Here is a 22580-nt window from a genome sequence, read left to right as displayed (position 1 = left end):
AACACTTTGGCCACCTCATGCGATGAGTTGACTCACTGGAAAAGAGTCTGATGCTGGGAGGGATTGGAGGCAGGAGGAGACGGGGACAACAGAGAATGAGATGGCTGGATGGCATCACCAACTCGATGGACAAGAGTTTGAGTGAACTCCGGGAGTTGGTGATGGACAGGGAGGCCTTGGCGTGCTGTGATTCATGGGGTCGCAAAGAGTCAGACACGACTGAACGACTGAACTGAACTGAACAGGGTGACGAGGGCTTCCCAAGTGGTGCTGATGATAAAGAACCTGCCTACCAGTGCAGGAGACATAGGAGATGCAGGTCTGTTCCCTGGGTCAGGAAGATCCCCTGGAGGAGGGCATGGCAACCCACTCCAGTATTCTTGCCTGGAGAATCCCATGGACAGAGGATCCTGGTGGTCTACAGCCCACAGGGTCACAAAGAATTGGACATGACTAAAGTGACTTAGCACACATGCATGCACGGAGGTTGAGGAAGTGCAGGCAGCCTCTTGGGGATGAGTGCTGCCCCAGGCTGACAGCCAGCAGTGGAATGAGGGGCCTCAGTCCTTTAGCAGTTGGAAAGTGAATTCAGCTAACAAGATGGAAGAGTTTGGGAGGGACTCTTCCCTAGAGCCTCCAGAAAGGAACACTATCATCTCACCCTATTATACCCTAGCAGGGAAGCTGGTCACAGTGGGCACAGACTTCTGACCTGCACAACTGTGAGCTACTAAATGAGGGCTACTTTAAGCTGCTAAGAATATTGTCATTTTTCCATATCAATAGAAAAATAGAGGTTTTGATACCTGGATGTGGGGTACTGCCATTACAAACCCCTAAAAATGTGTGTGTGGCTTTGGAACGGAGTATTGGGTGAAGGCTGGAAGAATTTTGAGGTCAAAATGCTAGAGAAAGACAGAGTTGCCTTAGAAAAAGACAATTGCCTTGGAGAGACTGTTACTAGGAAGCAGATGAATTTCCAGGCTGCTTTGGAATTCTAACTCCTTTCTACTTTCCATGTCCTCTCATATTAAAACAGAATTTTTATAGCTGTTAACCCATGCCAGTCCCACTATTGTGTGTTGGGGTAAGGTAGTTTGTCATTTTAGTGTCACCAGTACATAGTTGGAGAGGGATTGTGCCCCAGGAGTTATACTGTTGGATTATACCTAGGAACCTCATGCATGCTTGATTTAGGTGATTGAAATGATAAGGTTTTCGTACTTTGAACCAATGAGATTTAGATGAGCTTTTAGAATTGAGCTGGTTCTATAATACCATGAGAAATCTGGAAACCGTGACATGAGGTTAATGAATATTCTATGTGGGACAGATTGGATTTCTTGGGGTCAGAGTGAAGAATTTTAAAATGATGCCTAATGACACTTGACCTTGTATAATCTCCTCTGGTTAAGTGTGAGAAGAGCTTGGTGTTATGATTGCTTCTGTGATTATGACACATTATATAGGAAAAGAGATTTTTGGAGATATATTTTCCCAAAGCAGTGGCAATAAGAAGTTACCCTGAGTGAGCCAGCCTAACCAAGTGAGACCTTAAACTGGATTTTCTAAGAGACTCAAGTGTGAGACATTACATGGAGGGGTCAATTTGGCAAGAAACTGTAGGAAGTCTCTAGGAGCTGAAAGTGGAACTAAATTCTGCCAATAACTTGAATGAGCTTGGAAATGGATTCTTCTGAAGATCACTCAGCAAGAAACATAGCCTGGCTGTCTTAATTAGTTTGTCCTGCTATAACAAGTCCAAAGACTGAGTAGCTTAAACAACAACAATTTCTCACAGTTCTAGTGGCTGGGAATTCCCATAATCAAGGAGCCAAAAGTTTGGTGTCTGGTGAAGGCCTGTTTTCCTGGTTTGCAGATGGTCACCTTCTTACTGTATACTCACACACACAGAGAGCTCTGTTCTTTTCATCCGCTTATAAGGGCACCAACCCCGTGATGGGACTCCACTCACATGACTCATCTAAACCTAATTACCTTCCAAAGGCTCCACCTTCAACTTCTACCACATTGGGGATTAAGGTCTTAACATGTGGATTTTAGGAGAGACACATTCAGTCCATGCTGCTGCTAAGTCACTTCAGTCGTGTCCGACTCTGTGTGACCCCATAGATGGAAGCCCACCAGGCTCCCCCATCCGTGATTCTCCAGGCAAGAACACTGGAATGGGTTGCCATTTCCTTCTCCAATGTGTGAAAGTGAAAAGTGAAAGTGAAGTCGCTCAGTCATGTCCCATCCTTAGCGACCCCATGGACTGCAGCCTACCAGGCTCCTCCATCCATGGGATTTTCTAGGTAAGAGTACTGGAGTGGCTTGCCATTGCCTGCTCCGCATTCAGTCCATAGCACTGGCCAAATGATTTCTCAGCCTGACTTCACCCTGTGAGACGACTGAGCAGAAAACCCAGCCATGCTATGCATGTATGGATTTCTGAACCTACAGAACTGGGAGTTAATAAAAGGACATTGTTTTAAGCCACTATATTGTTCAGTCGCTCAGTCATGTCCAACTCTTTGTGACCCCATGGACTACAGCATGCCAGGCTTCCCTGTCCTTCACTATCTCCCTGAGTTTGCTTAAACTTATGCCCATTGAGTCAATGATGGCTTCCAACCATCTCATCCTTTGTCGCCCCCTTCTCTTCCTGCCCTCAATCTTTTCTAGCATCAATGAAAGTGAAAGTCACCCAGTCATGTGTGACTCTTTGCGACCCCATACAGCCCATGGAATCCTCCAGGTCAGAATCCTGGAGTGGGTAGCCTATCCCTTCTCCAGTGGATCTTCCCAACCCAGGAATTGAACTGGGGTCTCCTGCATTGCAGACAGATTCTTCACCAACTGAGCTATCAGGGAAGACTCCTCCGAGCATCAGGGTCTTTGCTAAGAGTCAGCTCTTTGCATCAGGTGACCAAGTATTGGAGCTTCAGCATCAGTCCTTCCAAAGAGTATTTAGAGTTGATTTCCTTTAGGATTGACTGGTTTGATCTCCTTGCTGTCCAAGGGACTCTCAAGAGTCTTCTCCAGCACCACAGTTCAAAAGCCACTAAGTTTAAGCCACTAAATTTGTGGTAATTTGATACGCAGGAATAGAAAGCTAATACAGATGGAGTTGCTGGGTTATAGAAAAGGCATATATATCCCACTTTGATATTGCCAAACAGTTTTCTAAGTGGTAGTACCAATTTACACTCCCACCAGCAGTTAGAGTTCCACTTATTTATTTACTGGTATTTCATTGTAATTTAATTTTCACATCCCTCATGCCTGAGTTTAGGCGATCTATTATTGTTTCTTGGTCATCTGGATGTTCCATTTTGTGATGTGCCTGTTGAAATATTGTGCCAGTGTTAAATTGCATTTGCTTTTTTGCTTCTTGATTTTATTCTGTACATATATTTTGGATGTATGTGTGTGTGAAGGTATATATTTTTTCGGTGTTTTCCTTTATTCTCAGTGCTTTTTCTGTCCTGTTTCAGATATCATCATCTACTCCAAGGTCATGAAGCTACATTTATACATTATTAAATTCTTCCTTCCTCTTTCCTTCTTTTATTGAAGTATAGTTGATAATATGCTTATATATAATTTTCTAGCTTTATTTTCTGGAATTAACTTCTGTGTATAAGTTAGGAGCTGAAGTTACTTTTTTCACAAGGATGGATATACAATTAGTCTAATTGCATTACTTAAGTGACTCCTTCCTCCCAAGTACTGCATTGGTACCTTTGTTGTAAATTAGGTGCAAATATGTGTGTGTGTATGTGTGTGTGTGTATGTGTGTGTGTGTGTTATATGGCCCTATATGTATGTGTCTGCTTGTGAACTTTTTTCCCATAGGTCTATTTATCTATTCTTTTACACAAATCACACTATCCTAATGATTATGGCTTTGCAATCTGGCTTTGAAAGTCCTCTAAATTTCTTCTTCTGGATGACTTTGGCTGTTCTTGAATCTCTGATATCCATATATACTTTAGAATCAGTTGCTAATTTCCGTTTACAAAAAATCATCTGGGATTTCAACTGAAGTTAGATTGAATCCATAAATCATTTTGATGAGAATTTTAGATTTGATTTTCGTAATGCTGTCTTCTAATCGATGAAGATGATGTTTCTCCAATTAGGTCTTCTTTAGTACCTCTTAGAAATACATAGATTTCTGGACAGAGGTCTTGCGAATCTTTTCTTAGATTTTTTCCTAGGTATTTAATGTTTTCTGATTTATAGTGAATGGCATTAAATTTTTTCATTATAATTTTTGAAGCTAATATGTAGAAATACAACTCAATTTTGTAATATTGACCTTATATCCAGCAATCATGCTCAATTCATTTATTAATTCTAATATTTGGTACATACATTCTTTAAGTTATATTTTGTGAATAATCTGTTGTGTCTCTTCTGTTTTTTAAGAGCTAAGAAACGGCAAAACCAACACAATATTGTAATTAGCCTTCAATTAAAATAAATAAATTTTTAAAAAAGAGCTAAGAAACCATTCTCTAAAGACCCCAAACCTACTTACATTTATATCTCATTAATCACAACTGAGAAATACACATTCACAGTCACTGGAATAGTAATGAGGTTACTATGACCTATTAGTCAAGCACACTGCACTTTATCAAATACATTGCATCGTGATTATGATGCCACAAATTTTCAATATTTTAGCCAAATATTAAAATATTTTAGCTAAATATTTAAATGTTTACATATTAATACTTTGATTTAGAAGTTTGAAACTCAGTAAATAGATGATGATGGATTTTTTGTAGAATATTCCTCTATGTAAAATGAATTGAAATTATGATTCTTAAGTTATACAATTTCTTAAGCAATGACCAGTAAGCTTCATATGTGAAAAACATTTGTAGCTTTTTGAAGAATAAATTTTAAAATGAAAAAAAAATACTTAGTTCATTTCAAAAATACCCTTTTGCTATTTATTAAAGCACAAAATTATTTTAGAAAATTTAATGCATACAAGTATCAAACTTTAGCAATAGTTATCAATGACTGGTAGGATTGATCATGATTTAAATTTTCTTAAACTTTTACGAATTATCTAAATGCTTTACCACAGGGTTTGTCAAACTGGACACTATTGGCATTTGGAGTCAGATAACTTTATGTTGTCAGAGGCTCTCCTTTTCATTGAAGTGACTGAGAGCATACCTAGCCTCTGCATACTGGATGCCAGTACCTAGCACCTCTCTCTCCCCAATTGTGTCAGTCTACACACATTTCCAGATGCCCAGCCCCCATTGCACTGTAGTGAATGAAATTCTAATATATGTAGAAAGTTACTTAGATGTAAAAATAAATACACTGACGTAAATACAGATCAGTAGATATAATACATCATGTGTTTTTTTGTATGTAAATATCATAGTCATTTTTCCATGGTATTAAAATTTTTTCAAAACTATCCTGTGAAAGCTGCATAGGTTTGTTCTATGGACATCCAGTATCCTATTGGAAATAGGATTTCAGATTATGGCACTAGTGGTAAAGAACCTGCCTGCCAATGAAGTAGATGTAAGAGATGTGGGTTTGATCACTGGGTCGGGAAGATCCCTTGGAGGAGGACATGGCAACCCACTCCAGTATTCTTGTCTGGAGAATCCCATGGATAAAGGAGCCTGGCAGGCTACAGTTCACAGGGTTGCAAAGAATGGGACATGACTGAAGCAACTTAGCATGCATGCATGCATGCATGCATGAGTATTTCTTTAGAGTTAATGCCTGGAAAGGAAATTGCAGTGTCTAATGAACATGTTCCATCTGGCAAGATGCTATGAATTTATAACTCCATTCAGTAGTATATGAGATAGCCTGTTTTTTTTGTTGTTGTTGTTTTTTACATCAGTTTAAAATCTAATCAAACATTAAAATTGTTTTAAAAATGCAAATAGTTCTATTTTTTCTGAGTATGAATAAGGTATGCTCATTGAAAACATTCAGAAGATAAAATATGACAGAACAAAACTTACCCTTCCAGATTCTTTTTCTATAAGCACAAATGTACATAACCACTATCTCCTAAACAGGAGAACTGGGAAATAAAAAGGAAAGGGCACTTTAGACACACCAATACAGTTAAACAGATAAACTTCCTTAGCATAAAGTTTGAGATCTTAGAGAAGAGCAAATAAGTAAATGGGGAAAACTACATATATAAATATATCTCTATAGATATTTGTGCACATAATGAAATGGACATTATCCCGCAGCACTATATTGTGGAATGATGGATGACCAGAACACATTCTGTTCATTTATTTTTCATTTAAGTCCATCTTGTACTTCATCAATATTTGATTTTACAAATTCCATTTGCATTCAATTGCTTTTTCATCCTTCATAATCTTAGACTCTGTTTTCCATTCCAAGCTTCATTCCATTCTTTTATGGTACTTTTAAATCTATCGTTTTTGTTTCATGGTCCATTTAATTCAGGCCATTACATATTGTACTCCATACTCTAGTCATTCTTATTTTGATTTTATTCTATTTTCTTTAATATTTTATTTCACACCATACTCCATTTCATTCCTTTTCTCATATAACATTTTTCTTTTATTCCATAGACGATTGGATGTTTACATTTTGCATTCCATTCCATTTTTCCATTATATTCCATTAAACTTTCCATTTCATATCCTATTCAAGTCCATATTCCTTTTCCATTTTATTCTAATTTCCACCAAATCAGTCTCAATTTCATCACATTCTGCATTCCATTTCAAATCCATTTTCCATTCCATATTATTTAACAATCCAAATGCCATTCCATTCTATTTTTGTGTTGTGTTTCAGTCGATTTTTTCATCCATTCCACTAAATATCCCATTTCATTTGGCCAAAATTGCTGCAACAGCAACGTTCAGGAGAACCACTTAACCAAAATTCTTATCAAAGAATTACAAATGTGTATGGCCCATATTCAGAATATCCTTTTCTGGGAATTTATCTATAATAAATTCACATTGGCGGATATGAACAATTTTTAGTAAAAAGGATATATCTTATATTGATGTGTTACAGAGAGTGAAAAGTTGGAAATAACATAAACATTGATCAATATAGCAATGTTTGAAAATGTAAGCTTCCTCCATAAAAGGAATATTTTGTAGTTATACAATGGCCTTGTGGAAATTTATTTACTGACATGGAAAGTGTGTTTTCTGGACACAAAAGGCAGGTTACAGAACAAGATCTATGCATGAAAAGTTCCATTTTCATAAAACAAAAGAACTATGAATTATTTACGCATGGCCATTCGGCCAAAAAATAATTAAACATTCCTAGGCTGGATGGCATCACCGACTCGATGGACATGAGTTTGAGTGAACTCTGGGAGTTGGTGATAGACAGGGAGGCCTGGCGTGCTGTGATTCATGGGGTCGCAAAGAGTTGGACACGACTGAGCGACTGAACTGAAACTAGCTTGCTGGTCTGTGGGAATCTAAAATCTAGCTTTCCTACATTTACTTTTGTTTTGGGTACTGAACATGCAGTAATAATGACTTTCATGACTAAAAATGTGTGCAGATATTGAACTTAAAGCCTTTGCATCACATCATGTTTTATTAACAGAAATTAGAGAGTAGGTCAAATAAATTAATGTACATTCATCACTGGATTACTATACAGCCCATACAAATGATGACTTATCTTTAAAGACAATATCACCCTTATTCCCAGGCAATCTGTTTGTGTTCAGGAAGCAGGGCAGCGGCAAGCATCTTGCTAAAGAATTAGCCACCCCAGCACCCGGCACCGCCGCCCCCACCGTAGCATACTGAACATCCTGAGCCACGACCCGGATGTAGGACCCATCCGTTCCGTTTGGTCACGTTCAGGCTGCGCTCTGAGCAGACCTTCTTATGGGTCATCCAGATGCTCAGAGCAGTTTTGGGACCATCCTTTCCAGGGTCACTGATATGGGTCCAGTGTCCTAACCATACTCCAGGAGGGACGCCTAGCTAAGGACTGAGCCACCAGTGTGGTGCTACAAGCTAAGCTTATTTGGGAGGGGGTTGTGACTCGAATTGTTTATATATACAGCTTCCCCATCCTCAACCCCTCTTTGAAAACACATAATATACTCCTGGGGTTAGGATAGGGAATTCAACCCATCGACTCAGTGGGGGGGCCCTCGGCCAGGCAAAGGAGACTCCAGAGGCGTGGAGCAAACTTTCCTGTTCCGCGCTAGGTGGAGCCATATTTCCCTGTTGCCAGGGAGATGAAGGTCACATGACATCTAGCCCACCAATCAGAAGTGAAGGTTCCAGGGGATCCGCCCACCCTCCTCGTTCTTCGCATTCGGAGCTCGACTGAGGTAGCGTGTGCAGCTGTGCTCTCCGCGTCTGAGGTAGAACATAGCATTATGGCCACCCGGTCGAGTTTGGAGAAGAAGCAGAAGCCACAGCAGGGTGAGATGCCCATAGGGCCAAAGGACGAGGTAGCCTCTGCCCCTGGTGACGCCCACCAGGTCGAGAACACCAGTCCTGGTGCCTTGGTCCCAGCGGTCTTGACCAACCCCTCTCTATTGGGTGGTGGCGTTGTGGGTGGTGGTGCCACACATGGTGGCACAGCAGGTTCCTCATTCTGCGACGTGGCTACCACCGCCATTTTGCTCACTGGGGAGGAGCCAGGGGAGTCTTCCATGGAAGGTGTGCAGGGGAGGGGGCGCCCCGACCTCCAGGGTGGCGAGAGCCCCCACGCGGAGCTGAGCTGTGTGGTGCCCTGGTCAGGCCAAGGCATCCAGATGGCGCCTGCTCACAGTGGGGCTGCCATTGGGCAAGCCACGGGGGGGCATTGACCAGCATTCCACCCAGGTGGCTACCCCAGGGAAAGGCCGTGGGAGGAAGCAGCTCAGCCGCGAGGAGGCTGCCATGGCTCAGAAGTCTCCTCGACGCTGTCTGTTTCTAGTGGCTGCTGTGCCCCTGAGGTCCGTGTCTCCGCCGCCATCTTTTCCAGGGTCTCAGCCCAGCAGCTCGGCTTCTCTGAGGAACCACGTGTCGCAGCCGGTTCCTGCACTCCAAAGTCAGGCCAGAGCACCAAGTCCTGCTCTCCGCAGTCAAGCAGCGGGTCCTGGCCCTCACTTCCGCAGCGGTGCAGCTGTGCAACGCCCTGCCCTCCGGGGCAGCATCACCCCGTCAGGTCCTTTTCTCCGCAGTCAGGCAGCCAGGCCAGGCCCTGCTCTCCGTAGCCACACATCCGGGTCCGGTGCAGCTAATAAGGGCCCTGCTCGCTTCTACTGCTGTGCTCCCGAGCCAGGCCCACCTCGTCGCAGTTGCCGTCTAACCGGGCCGAGCCCTGCTCTTGGGCGTCAAGCATCAGCGCCAGGCCCTGCTCAACGCAGAAGGCGTGCGCCCAAGCCAGGCCCAACTCGCGGCGGTATACCTGAAGCCAGCCCTGCTTTCCGCCGCCGCAGTGCTTCGGCGCCTAGCCCTGATGGTCGTGGCAGCCCTGCTTCTGTGCCTGGCCCTGCTCGTCGCGGCCGCCCTGCTTCCACGCCTGGCCGTAATCGTTGCGGCCTCCCTGCTTTGGCGCCCGGCCCTGGTCGTTGCAGTCGTCCTGCTTCCACGTCTGGCTCTGCGCTTCGCGGCCGTGGTGGTTCTGCACCTGGCCCTGTTCGTCGCGGCCGCCCTGCTTTGGCACCTGGCTCTGATCCTCGTGGCGGCCCTGCTTTCATGGCTGGCCCTACTCATCGCCGCCACAGTGGTTCCGCGCCTGGTCCTGCTCGTCGTGGCCGCCCTGCTTATGCACCTGGCCCTGCTCGTCGTGGCCGCCCTGCTTTGGCACCTGGCCCTGATCCTCGTGGCGGCCTTGTTTCCACGTCTGATCCTGCTCGTCGCGGCCGCCCTGCTTTGGCGTCTGGTGGAGATCTTCACAGGGGCTCTGCTTTGGTGCCTGGCCCTGATCGTCGCAGCGGCCCTGCTTTCGCGCCTGGCCGTGCTCGTTGCGGCCGCCCTGCTTCCACTCCTGGCCCGGATCTTCGCGGCTGCCCTGCATCCACGCCGGGTCCTGCTCGTCGCCGCCGCCGCCGTCTTGGTTCCCCGCCTGAACCCGATCAACGCGGCCGCCCTGCTTCCGTGCCTGGCCCTGTTCGTCGCGGCCGCCCTGCTTCCACGCCTGGTCCTGCTCGTCGCCGTCGCCGCCCTGCTTCCACACCTAGCCCTGATCATCGCGGCCGCCCTGCTTCCACGCCTGGCCCTGCTCCCCGCCGCCGCCGCCTTGGTTCCACACCCAGCCCTGATCATCGCGGCCGCTCTGCTTCCATGCCTGGTCCTCCTGGTCAACGCCGTGGTGATTCCGTGCCTGGCCGCGCTCGCCGCCGCCGCCGCCGCAGTGTTTCGCGTCCAGGTGCATATGCGCGTGGCCCTGCCCTAAGTAGCCGCGCAGTGGGGCTAGGCCCTCCCCTTCAAAGCGGCAGCCCTAATTCAGGCTTTGCCCTCCGGGGCCGGGCCACCCAGCGAAGATCACCATCTACTAGCTCCTCCTCTCTGGTTGGGCCTAATGGTGAGAGTCCTCCTTCATCCCCTGGGTCCACCGTAGGAAGGCGTCCCCGCCAGAGCAGCTCAAGTTCTCTTGAATCCGGGGCCCCAAGGTTTACTCCCCCGCGAGTTTGGCATGCAGTCCGTATGCGTGCCTCCTCACCCTCACCTCCTGGTAGGGCCTTTACTTTCCCCAGGGAGCATGCTGAGAATTCATTCTCTTCCTCTTGCTCTGACTCCCCTGGGTCTTCTGACCAGAGCTCACCCCCCTCCCCCACTAATTTTAACGACGGGAGATCGCCTCCCTCTTCCGCTAGGTTTTGTAGTCTGGGTTCCATCTCCACTCCTAGCCCTAGTGGCGTTAGGCGTATCTTGCTGCCAGAGCTTGAAGCCCTGAGCCCTGTCTCCTCAGGAGAGCCGGCTGAAATAGGGACCCCGCCTCCCTCTCCTCCACCTCCTGTGCTATGATTCTCATGAGCATCCTCATGAGTCCCGCGGAAGGAATCAACAGCCACCCCACTGCCCTGAATGGGCTGCCTGTTCCGCGATTATCTGTGAGGTTTACAAATGTTCTAGCCATTAACCAATATCATGAGCAGTTTTGAAGCTCTTGTTTGGAAAGGCAGTTTTGAAGCCTCTCCTTCCTGTAATGGCACTACTTAGCGTTTATCTGCTGTTTGCACTTAATTCCAGCCCCTGCTTATCGCTGTGAAAGGCCTGTGTTTGCCTCTAAGCTGAGCTTTCCCTTTTCCAAGTTGCTTTTATGCAATGAAATTTTTGAATAAATAAAATGTTGATTTCATTTTAAAAATGTGACTTTTTTATTTGTCCAAAAAAACACTGTTAATCTTATGTCTTATTAGAGGATTTAAGAAAGTTATTGACATACTAGCTGACTCTTTGGAAGGGAGAGGGAATAAAATACTATCCTAGCAATCTTTTATTTCCACTGCCTAACATAGAGTTCTTTCCAGGGAAATAGCATTTACATGTTATATATGCTCTTTGCATAGGGGATTTGCAGTTTGGACAAGAAAAGGGGGCCTGGGTTTAACCCAGGGTGGCTAGAGAAAAGGGGTGATGGAGATACCCAGGTTGAATAAGAGGCAGGGCCTGTAGGGGGAATACTTCCTCCTCAGATGGGAGTATGAGGTGCTGGAAGGAAGATGGAGGATCAGGAAGGAGGAGAATAGCAGGAGTCAGGAGCCCAAAGGGGAAGGTCTCAGTTTCCAGGAGAGAAACAAATTTATATTTTGGGAGCAAGGGTTCCTGAGGTCTGTGAGGAGAGGGGAGGGGAATGTCTGGGAGAGTGAAAGTGAAAGTCAGTCAGCCCTGTTGGATTCTTTGTGACCCCCATGGACTATACAATCCATGGGATTTTCTAGGCCAGGTTCAAGGTTAATGATTGATGTAAAAGTGGTCATATACTTAGTGAAAATTGTTTTAATGGATAATCCCATTTAAAAAATTATTCTAAGTGTGAGCAGATATGTGAGGTGAGTATGTATGTGTGTGTTTGTGTGTGCATGTATAGACATTTGGAGAGAACTGGATGGACATATATCGTGCTACAAACAGGGCATATATCTCATTTTTGAAATAACTGGTGGTATGGTCTGTTTTGCATTTTCCACCTTGACCTTATTGCTGGTTCTGTAATGAAACTCAACTCAGCTTTATTTTTAAGAAGTTAAGTTGTGAAAACATGGTAGGAGACCAAATTTAAAAAACAGAGTGAAAGAAAATTTAAACCAAACCAGTAAAAGAAACTGCCTCTCCCTATTCTCTTGTACTCCAGTCACATATATCCAGCTACCTAATTGACTTTTCTACTTGGGATGTCTAAACATCTCAAACTTCAGTAACATGTAGTTCTGTTCAGTAGAAATGTAATTCTAGCCACACGTGTAATAACATTTTCTAGTATCCACATTTAAAAATGCCTAAAGAAACACATAACATTAATAATTTATTTAATTTAACCTATCCACAATATTATTTCAACATTAATCAATATGAAATTATTTATGAAATATTTATTTTTTAGATGAAAAAATATTTTTATTGAAGTATAGTTGATCTACAATGGTGTGTTTCTGGTGTATAGCAGTGATTCAGCCATGCATATATATATATATTATATATATATACATATTATATATATATATACATTTTTCATATTCTTTTCCATTATGGTTATTATAGGATATTGAATATGGTTCCCTCTCATATACAGTAGGGCCTTGTCTATTTTATACATAGTAGTTTGTATCCACTAATCCTAAACTCCCACCAATTTATCCGTTCCCCAGCCCCTTTCCCCTTTGGTAACCATAAGTTTGTTTTCTATCTCTGTGGGTCTGTTTCATAAATAAATTCATTTGTCATATTTTAAGCTCCACATATAAGTGATACCATATGGTATTTGTCTTTTTCTTACTTCACTTAATATTATAATTAATGAGATATTTAAAATGTTTTCCTATGAAGTTTTCAAACTCTGGTGTGTAATTTACACCTGCAGCATATCTTAATTCTGACTAGCCACATTTCAAGTACTCAGTAGCCACAAGTGTGGACATGTGTATATAGTACAGTTTTAGACCTTCTCATTTTCTTATTCATTTCCTACTGAATCATGATTCCAACTCCAGCAGTTTCTCACATTGTGGGCTCCCGTCCTAGAAGGGAGCCCTGACATGTCAGTTTGGGGACTTCACAAGGGCTATGATGCTTCCAGCACCTTTGGTGTCTTTTGAGCTGGGCTCCTTGCACTTAACCTGGTATTGAAAAGGGAAGAAACCTTGGCAGTTTCAGCTTCTCTTTCCAGTGAGTTGGTTGGTTGTGGTCTCTCATTATCAAGTCAGTAAAATACTGTGTCGATACTTCTTTTTCTTTCTGCACAGACACTGATGACATGTAAGTGATGCAACTTTTAGTGGTTTGTCCTCATCTTCTTGAATTTTGGGGGGCTGAGGGTATCTTATAACCTATATTTATTGAAAATATTATTCATGCATTTTGCTTTTGCTCTTGTTGCTCTGTTTTTATATGAATGTTTAGAGAGATCAAAAAGCTATATAGCCATTGTTACCACCATCTTCCCAGAATCTGTACCACCAACTGTCCTTACTCCTTTAAAAATGTGTCACCCAGTCAACCCTTTGGTGTCTCTGAAGGATCACAGTGGGATGCATCATCTGTACTAAAATAGAAAAAATAATTAAATTCAAGAATTGGAACAAAAACCTGTTGGGCACGCTACTAAAAATCTTTAGAACTAAAGTTATTTTCGAGAACACATTTTAAAAGTTTTTAATTTATCATATTACTTTGTTGGTTCACAAACTGGATCCTGTACATGAAGGCAAGGAAAGATGGAAGAAAGAGGCAGACTACTTCAGATTGGTAGATGTCAGTTTTAATAAGCAAAGAACTTGCATTTTTAAAATATTAATTTCTTTTGTTCATACGATGTGGCTTGTGGGTTCCTAGTTCCCTGACTAGGGATTGAACCTGGGTCCTCAGCCATAAAAGAGGAGCCCTAACCATTGGACTGCCAGGGAAGTCACAAGAACTTACTATAAAAAAAATATTGGCCTTTCACATTTAAGTCTTTATTTTTTTTATTTGGTCATGCCACTTGGCCTGTGGGATCTCGGTTTCCCAACCAGGGATTGGACCCAGGCCCTCAGCACTGAATGCACAGAGTCCTAACCACTGGGCTGCCAGGTAATTCCCCACAAGGAACTTACATTTCAGGCTTCTCTTGGACAGCTGCAAGACAGTAGATCTCAATACCTGCCTGCCAGAATCTTGAAAGTTTACATAGTGGCCTTACTGGGGTTCAGTCATGCATACCAATCAGATGGTCTCAACATCACATTGCTATCTCAGGCTCTGTCATTGAAAACGGCACCAGCTTTGGAAATGGTGGACTGACCTTACAAAGACTATAGAGGGATTGAGGCGCCCCCAGTTGCTCAGGTCCACCTTGAGAGTCAAATGTTGGTCATGTCCTCTTTACTTTTTTAATTTATTTATTTTAATCAGAGGCTAATTAAAATATTGTATTGCTTTTGCCATACATTGACATGAATCCACCCCGGCTGTACATGTGTTGCTTATCCTGAACCGCCCTCCCAACTCCCTCCCCATATCATCCCTCTGGGTCATCCCAGTGCACCAGCCCCGAGCATCCTGTATCATGCATCGAACATGGACTGGCAATTAGTTTCACATATGATGATATACAAGTTTCAATGTCATTCTCCCAAATCATCCCACCCTCGCCCTCTCCCACAGAGTCCAAAAGACTGTTCTATACATCTGTGTCTCTTACTGTCCCGTATACAGGGTTATTGTTATCATCTTTCTAAATTCCATATATATGCATTAGTATACTGTATTAGTGTTTTTCTTTCTGGCTTACTTCACTCTGTATAATGGGCTCCAGTTTCATCTACCTAATTAGAACTGATTCAAATGTATTCTTTTTAATGGCTGCGTTAATATTCCATTGTGTGTATGTACCACAGCTTTCTTACCCATTCGTAGCAGATGGACATCTAGGTTGCTTCCATAATGAGTAATGTTGAGCATCTTTTCATGTGTTTGTTAGCCATCTGTATGTCTTCTTTGGAGAAAGGTCTGTTTAGATCTTTGGCCCATTTTTTGATTGGGTCGTTTATTTTTCTGAAATTGAGCTGCAGGAGCCGCTTGTATATTTTTGAGATTAATTCTCTGTCCATTGCTCCGTTTCCTATTATTTTATCCCATTCTGAAGGCTGTCTTTTCACCTTGCTTATAGTTTCTTTTGCTGTGCAGAAGCTTTTAAATTTAATTAGGTCCCATTTGTTTATTTTTGCTTTTATTTCCAGTATTCTGGGACGTGGGTCATGGAGGATCCTGCTGTGATTTATGTCGGAGAGTGTTTTGCCTATGTTCTCCTCTAGGAGTTTTATAGTGTCTGGTCTTACGTTTAGATCTTTATTCCATTTTGAGTTCATTTTTGTGTATGGTGTTAGGGAGTGTTCTACTTTCATTCTTTTACAAGTGGTTTCCCAGTTTTCCCAGCACCACTTGTTAAAGAGATTGTCTTTTCTCCATTGAATATTCTTGCCTCCTTTGTCAAAGATAAGCTGTCCATTGGTGCATGGATTTATCTCTGGGCTTTCTGTTTTGTTCCATTGTTCTATATTTCTGTCTTTGTGCCAGTACCATACTGTCTTGATAACTATGGCTTTGTAGTAGAGCCTGAAGTCCGGCAGTTTGATTCCCCCAGTTCCTTTCTTCTTTCTCAAGATTGCTTTGGCTATTCGAGGTTTCTTTATTTCCATACAAATTGTGAAATTATTTGTTCTAGCTCTGTGAAAAATACCGTTGGTAGCTTGATAGGGATTGCATTGAATGTATAAATTACTTTGGGTAGTATACTCATTTTCACTATATTGATTCTTCCAATCCACGAACACGGTATATTTCTCCATCTATTAGTGTCCTCTTTGATTTCTTTCACCAGTGTTTTATAGTTTTCTATATATAGGTCTTTTGTTTCTTTAGGTAGATATATTCCTAAGTATTTTATTCTTTTCATAGCGATGGTGAATGGAATTGTTTCCTTAATTTCTCTATTTTCTCATTATTAGAGTATAGGAATGCAAGGGATTTCTGTGTGTTGATTTTATATCCTGCCACTTTACTGTATTCATTGATTAGCTCTAGTAATTTTCTGGTAGAGTCTTTAGGGTTTTCTGTGTAGAGAATCGTGTCATCTGCAAACAGTGAGAGTTTTACTTTTTTTCCAATTTGGATTCCTTCTATGTCTTTTTCTGCTCTGATTGCTATGGCCAAAACTTCCAAAACTATGTTGAATGGTACTGGTGAGAGTGGGCACCCTTGTCGTGTTCCTGACTTTAGGGGAAATGCTTTCAATTTTTCACCATTGAGGATAATGTTTGCTGTGGATTTGTCATATATAGCTTTTATTATGTTGAGGAATGTTCCTTCTATTCATGCCTTCTGGAGGGTTTTTATCATAAATGGATGTTTAATTTTGTCAAAGGCTTTCTCTGCATCTATTGAGATAATCATATATTTTAATTTTTCAGTTTGTTAATGTGGTGTATTACGTTGATTGATTTGCAGATACTGAAGAATCCTTGCATCCCTGGGATAAAGCCCATTTGGTTATGATGTATGATCTTTTTAATGTGTTGTTGTATTCTGATTGCTAGAATTTTGTTAAGGATTTTTACATCTATGTTCATCAGTGATATTGGCCTGTCGTTTTCTTTATTTGTGGCATCTTTGTCAGGTTTTGGGATTAGGGTGATGGTGGCCTCATAGAATAAGTTTGGAAGTTCACCTTCCTCTGCTATTTTCTGGAAGAGGTTGAGTAGGATAGGTTTTAGATCTCTAATTTTTTAGTAGAATTCAGTTGTGAAGCCGTCTGGACCTGGGCTTTTGTTTGCTGGAAGATTTCTGATTACAGTTTCAATTTCTGTGCTTGTGATGGGTCTGTTAAGATTTTCTATTTCTTCCTGGTTCAGTTTTGGAAAGTTGTACTTTTCTAAGAATTTGTCCACTTCTTCCACGTTGTCCATTTTATTGGCATATAATTGCTGATAGTAGTCTCTTATGATCCTTTGTATTTCTGTGTTGTCTGTTGTTTCGAATTATATTGATTTGGTTTTTCTCCCTTTGTTTCTTGCTGAGTCTGGCTAGTGGTTTGTCAATTTTATTTACCTTCTCAAAGAACCAGCTTTTGGCTTTGTTGATTTTTGCTATGGTCTCTTTTGTTTGTTTTGCATTTATCTCTGCCCTAATTTTTAAGATTTCTTTCCTTCTACTAACCCTGGGGTTCTTCATTTCTTCCTTTTCTAGTTGCTTTAGGTGTAGAGTTAGGTTGTTTAGTTGACTTTTTTCTTGTTTCTTGATGTGTGCCTGTATTGCTATGAACATTCCCCTTAGCACTGCGATTACAGTGTCCCAGAGGTTTTGGGTTGTCATGTTTTCATTTTCATTCGTTTCTATGCATATTTTTATTTCTTTTTTAATTTCTTCTATGATTTGTTGATTATTCAGCAGCATGTTGTTCGGCCTCCATATGTTGGAATTTTTAATAGTTTTTTTTCTTGTAATTGAGATCTAATCTTACCGCATTGTGGTCAGAAAAGATGCTTGGAATGATTTCAATTTTTTTGAATTTACCAAGGCTAGATTTATGGCCCAGGATGTGATCTATCCTGGAGATGATTCCATGTGCACTTGAGATAAAGGTGAAATTCATTGTTTTATGGTGAAATGTCCTATATATATCAATTAGGTCTAACTGGTCTATTGTATCATTTAACGTTTGTGTTTCCTTGTTAATTTTCTATTTAGTTGATCTGTCCATAGGTGTGAATGCGGTATTAAAGTCTCCCACTATTATTGTGTTATTGTTAATTTCCCCTTTCATACTTGTTAGCAATTGTCTTACGTATTGCAGTGCTCCTATGTTGGGTGCATATATATTTATAATTGTTATATCTTCTTCTTGGATTGATCCTTTGATCATCATGTAGTTTCCTTCTTTGTCTCTTTTCACAGCCTTTGTTTTAAAGTCTATTTTATCTGATATGAGTATTGCTACTCCTGCTTTCTTTTGGTCTCTATTTGCATGGAATATCTTTTTCCAGCCCTTCACTTTCAGTCTGTATTGTGTCCCCCATTTCGAGGTGGGTCTCATGTAGACAACATATGTAGGGGTCTTGTTTTTGTATCTATTCAGCCAGTCTTTGTTTTTTGGTTGGGGCATTCAACCTATTTACATTTAAAGTAATTATTGATAAGTATGAACCCATTGCCATTTACTTTGTTGTTTTGGGTTCGAGTTTATACACGCTTTCTGTGTTTCCTGTCTAGAGAAGATCCTTTAGCATTTGTTGGAGAGCTGGTTTGTTGGTGCTGAATTCTCTGAGCTTTTGCTTGTCTGTAAAACTTTTGTTTTCTCCTTCATATTTGAATGAGATCCTTGCTGGGTACAGTAATCTGGGCTGTAGGTTATTTTCTTTCATCACTTTAAGTATGTCCTGCCATTCCCTCCTGGCCTGAAGAGTTTCTATTGAAAGATCAGCTGTTATCCTTATGGGAATCCCCTTGTGTTATTTGTTGTTTTTCCCTTGTTGCTTTTAATATTTGTTCTTTGTGTTTGATCTTTGTTAATTTGATTAACATATGTCTTGGAGTATTTTGCCTTGGGTTTATCCTGCTTGGGACTCTCTGGGTTTCTTGGACTTGGGTGATTATTTCCTTCCCCGTTTTAGGGAAGTGTTCAACTGTTATCTCCACAAGTATTTTCTCATGGTCTTTCTTTTTGTCTTCTTCTGGGACTGCTATGATTCGAATGTTGGGGTGTTTAACATTGTCCCAGAGGTCTCTGAGATTGTCCTCATTTCTTTTAATTCGTTTTTCTTTTTTCCCCTGTTTCATTTATTTCTACCACTCTATCTTCTAGCTCACTTATCCTATCTTCTGCCTCCGTTATTCTACTGTTGGTTCCCTCCAGAGTGTTTTTGATCTTATCTGTTGCATTATTCATTATATATTGACTCTCTTTTATTTCTTCTAGATTTTTGTAAAACCTTTCTTGCATCTTCTCGATCCTTTTCTCCAGGTTATTTATCTGTAACTCCAATTTGTTTTCAAGATTTTGGATCATTTTCAGTATCATTATTTGGAATTCTTTATCAGGTACATTCCCTATCTCTTCCTGTTTTGTTTGGGTTGGTGGGCATTTATCCTGTTTCTTTACTTGCTGGGTATTTCTCTGTCTCTTCATCTTGCTTATATTGCTGTGTTTGGGTTGCCCTTTCCATCTTGGGGTGGCAGTTTGTGGAGTTCTCTTTATTGTGGAGTTTCCTCGCTGTGGGTGGTGTAGGATGGCTGGCTTGTCAAGGTTCCCTAGTTAGGCAAGCTTGGGTCGGTGTTCTGGTGGGAGGAGCTGGATTTCTTCTCTCTGGAGTGCAGTGAAGTGTCCAGTAATGAGTTATGAGATGTCAATGGGTTTGGAGTGACTTTGGGCAGCCTGTATATTGAAGCTCAGGACTATTTTCCTGTGTTGCTGGAGAATTTGCATGGTGTGTCTTGCTCTGGAACTTGTTGAGCCTTGGGTGTTGCTTGGTTTCAGTGTAGGTATGGAGGCGTTTGATGAGCTCCTATCGATTAATGTTCCTTGGAGTCAGGAGTTCTCTGGTGTTCTCAGGATTTGGACTTAAGCCTCTGCCTCTGGTTTTCAGTCTTATTCTTGCAGTAGGCTCAAGGCTTGTCCATCTGTCACTTCCAAAGCGGTTCCCTCTGTTCTAACTTTTACTGTTTGCTGGTCTCATCAGTGTCTAATTTCTGCCCTGACACAAGGGGGCGGTGGTGGTCACTTTTTTAAGGCTCAGTTGTTCAGTCGTGCTGTGGGGAGGGAGGAACACTACAAACAAATATCATTGGCATGTGTGGGGAGTGCTCGCAGTGTCTCGGCCACACCGGATTTGTCCCTGCTCACAGCGTGTGTGCTTTCCCTGTTTATACTGTTTAGGCTCTAGGTTGCTCTACTGGGAACTGTCTGAGGCCGGCCCTGGGTTGTATGCACTTCCCAGGTCTAAGCCGCTCAGGTTCAGGTACTCAGATACTCCACAAAGGCGCAGACTTGGTTGGGCCTGTGTTTTGTGTCCTTCCCTGGTCCGAGCAGCTCAGGTGACCAGGTGTTTGACGAGCATGGTCACTGTGACTTATCACCTCCCAGGTCCATGCCACTCAGTTTTCTGGGTGTACAACTGGCGCACCTTCTCAGTCGGATGGCGACTGGCCAGAATCTCAAGAAGTCTTGGTTAGCAACGAAGACTGCTTGCAGTTTGGTGTTGGATGCTTCTCTGGGGCTGCGATTGCCCGCTTCCTGCTCTGGAAGCCCTCCCCTGCCTGTCTCGGAGGGGGATGGGGGATGGGCCGTCCGCAGCTGTCTAGCTCTAGTCAGCCTTTTATTCTGTGAGTGGGTTTGGCGGTGTCTTAGGTTAGGGCTTTTCACCTTTTCGTGGGGTAGCTATCCTACAATCTGCTTTGCTGTCTCAAGTTAGCTCCCTCAGATTGCCCTCAGGGCATTCAGGCCTGGTCCTTACTCTAAGCAATGCAGCCCGCGCCTCCCTGCCCAGCCCCCGCTTGCTAGTGACAGATGCTGGCATCTGCACTACTTCTCCACTGGGAGTTACCATTGGGCACGCAGCCGGTGGGTTTTAATTATTTATTTTTCCTCCTGGTTATGTTGCCCTCTGAGGTTCCAAGGCTCGCCACAGACTCGCCAGTGAGTGCTTCCTGGTGTTTGGAAAGTTCTCTCTTTTTTAAGCCTCCCTTCCCGGAATGGATCTCTGTCCCTACCTCTTTTGCCTCTCTTTTTATCTTTTATATTATTTCCTATCTCCTTTCGAGGACAATAGGCTGATTTTCTGGATGCCTGATGTCCTCTGCCAGCATGCAGAAGTTGTTTTGTGGAATTTACTCAGCATTCAAATGTTCTTTTGATGAATTTATGGGGAAGAAATTGGTCTCCCTGTCCTATTCCTCTGCCATCTTCCTCCCTCCCCTCGGTCATGTCTTCTTGATGACCTCTTCCAACATACTTATTCTTGAGTAATTCTACAGATGACCAAAAATTAGAATGCAAAATACATAGTTTTAATGCAGCAAGTGTCACAACCTCAGGTCAGCGGCTTATATTTAGTACCATTTTACCAATGTGGAAATTGAGGCTCAGAGGAATTTTGTGACTCTTGAGATATCATTGCTGGTTGGACTTGGCTCTAGAGTTAGAGGTGGCATTAATGGTAAAGAATCCACCTGCCAATGCAGGAGGTGCAAAAGACATGGGTTCAATCCCTGGATTGGGAAGATCCCCTGGAGTAGGAAATGGCAACCCATTCTAGTATTCTTGCCTGGGAAATCCCATGGACATAGGAGCCTGGCAGGCTACAGTCCGTGGGGTTGCAAAGAGTGGGATATGACTGAGCATATGTTGTTGTTATTGTCTAGAGTTAGAATTCCTAGTTTAAATTCTGATTTTCCTATTGACTCACTGTATGTTCCTTCACAAGTTAATGAACCTGGGATCCTAAATCTCCTCATTTGTTAATGAAGCATGATAAAAGTGCATGGCTCCTAGATTGTTTTAAGTATTAAAATGGATGCTGTGCATTAAGTGCTTCCAAAGGCATCTGGCACATAGTAAGTGCCCACTAAAGATGGCTTTTATTCTAGTTAGGATTATAATCATATACCCAGATATTTCTGACTCCAGCAGCTAGATTCTTAATATTTGACAGATCTTTCTCAAGCAATGATACTTTAAAATCAAATCAGATATTTTAAAAATGGACAGGGCAACTGTAATTAGGGCAACTAATTATTGTTTTTGTTGTACAGTCACTAAGTGGTGTCAACTCTGTGACCACAAGGACTGCCGCAAGCCAGGCTCCTCTGTTTCCTCTGTCTCCTGGAATTTGTTCAAATTCATGTCCATTGAGTCGGTGATGCTATCAAACTATCACACACTCTGCTGTCCTCTTCTCCTTTTGCCTTCAATCTTTCCCAGCATAAGGGTCTTCTCCAGTGAGTCGGCTCTTTGTATCAGGTGGTCAAAGTATTGGAGCTTCCTCTAACAGTCTTTCAAATGAATAGTCAGGGTTGATTTCCTTTAGAATTGACTGGTTTGAACACCTTGCAGTCCAAGGCACTATCAAGAGTCTTCTCCAGCACAATTTGAAAGCATCAATTTTTCAGCATTCAGCCGCCTTTATGGTCCAATTCTCACATCCATACATGACTACTTAAAAATACCATAGCTTCGACTATAAAGACCTTTGTCAGCAAAGTGATGTCTCTTTTTAATATTCTGTCTAGGTTTGTCATAGCTTTTCTGCCAAGGAGCAAGCATCTTTTAATCTTGTGGCTGCAGTCAGCATGTACAGTGATTTTGAAGCCCAAGACAATAAAATCTGTCACTGTTTCCACTTTTCCCCCTTATATTTG

At 42.4% G+C, this 22580-nt stretch overlaps 1 protein-coding gene across 1 annotated transcript; it reads left to right on the top strand.

Annotated features, from left to right (window-relative positions):
* Positions 1–8416: 8416 nt before the first annotated feature.
* Positions 8417–10997, top strand: EZHIP (EZH inhibitory protein). Its single transcript, XM_088833639.1, has 2 exons — positions 8417–8462; positions 8962–10997. Exons 1-2 carry the CDS (start codon positions 8417–8419, stop codon positions 10995–10997), a joined length of 2082 nt encoding a protein of 693 aa, XP_088689765.1.
* The last annotated feature ends 11583 nt before the right edge of the window (positions 10998–22580 follow it).

Source organism: Moschus berezovskii, chromosome X, assembly GCF_049115385.1.
Source record: "Moschus berezovskii isolate FMDL1 chromosome X, NW_MosBer_1.0, whole genome shotgun sequence".
NCBI classification, from domain to species: domain Eukaryota; kingdom Metazoa; phylum Chordata; class Mammalia; order Artiodactyla; family Moschidae; genus Moschus; species Moschus berezovskii.
The sequence above is the reverse complement of the archived record's forward strand: the minus strand, read 5'-3'. Positions and strand labels throughout refer to the sequence as shown.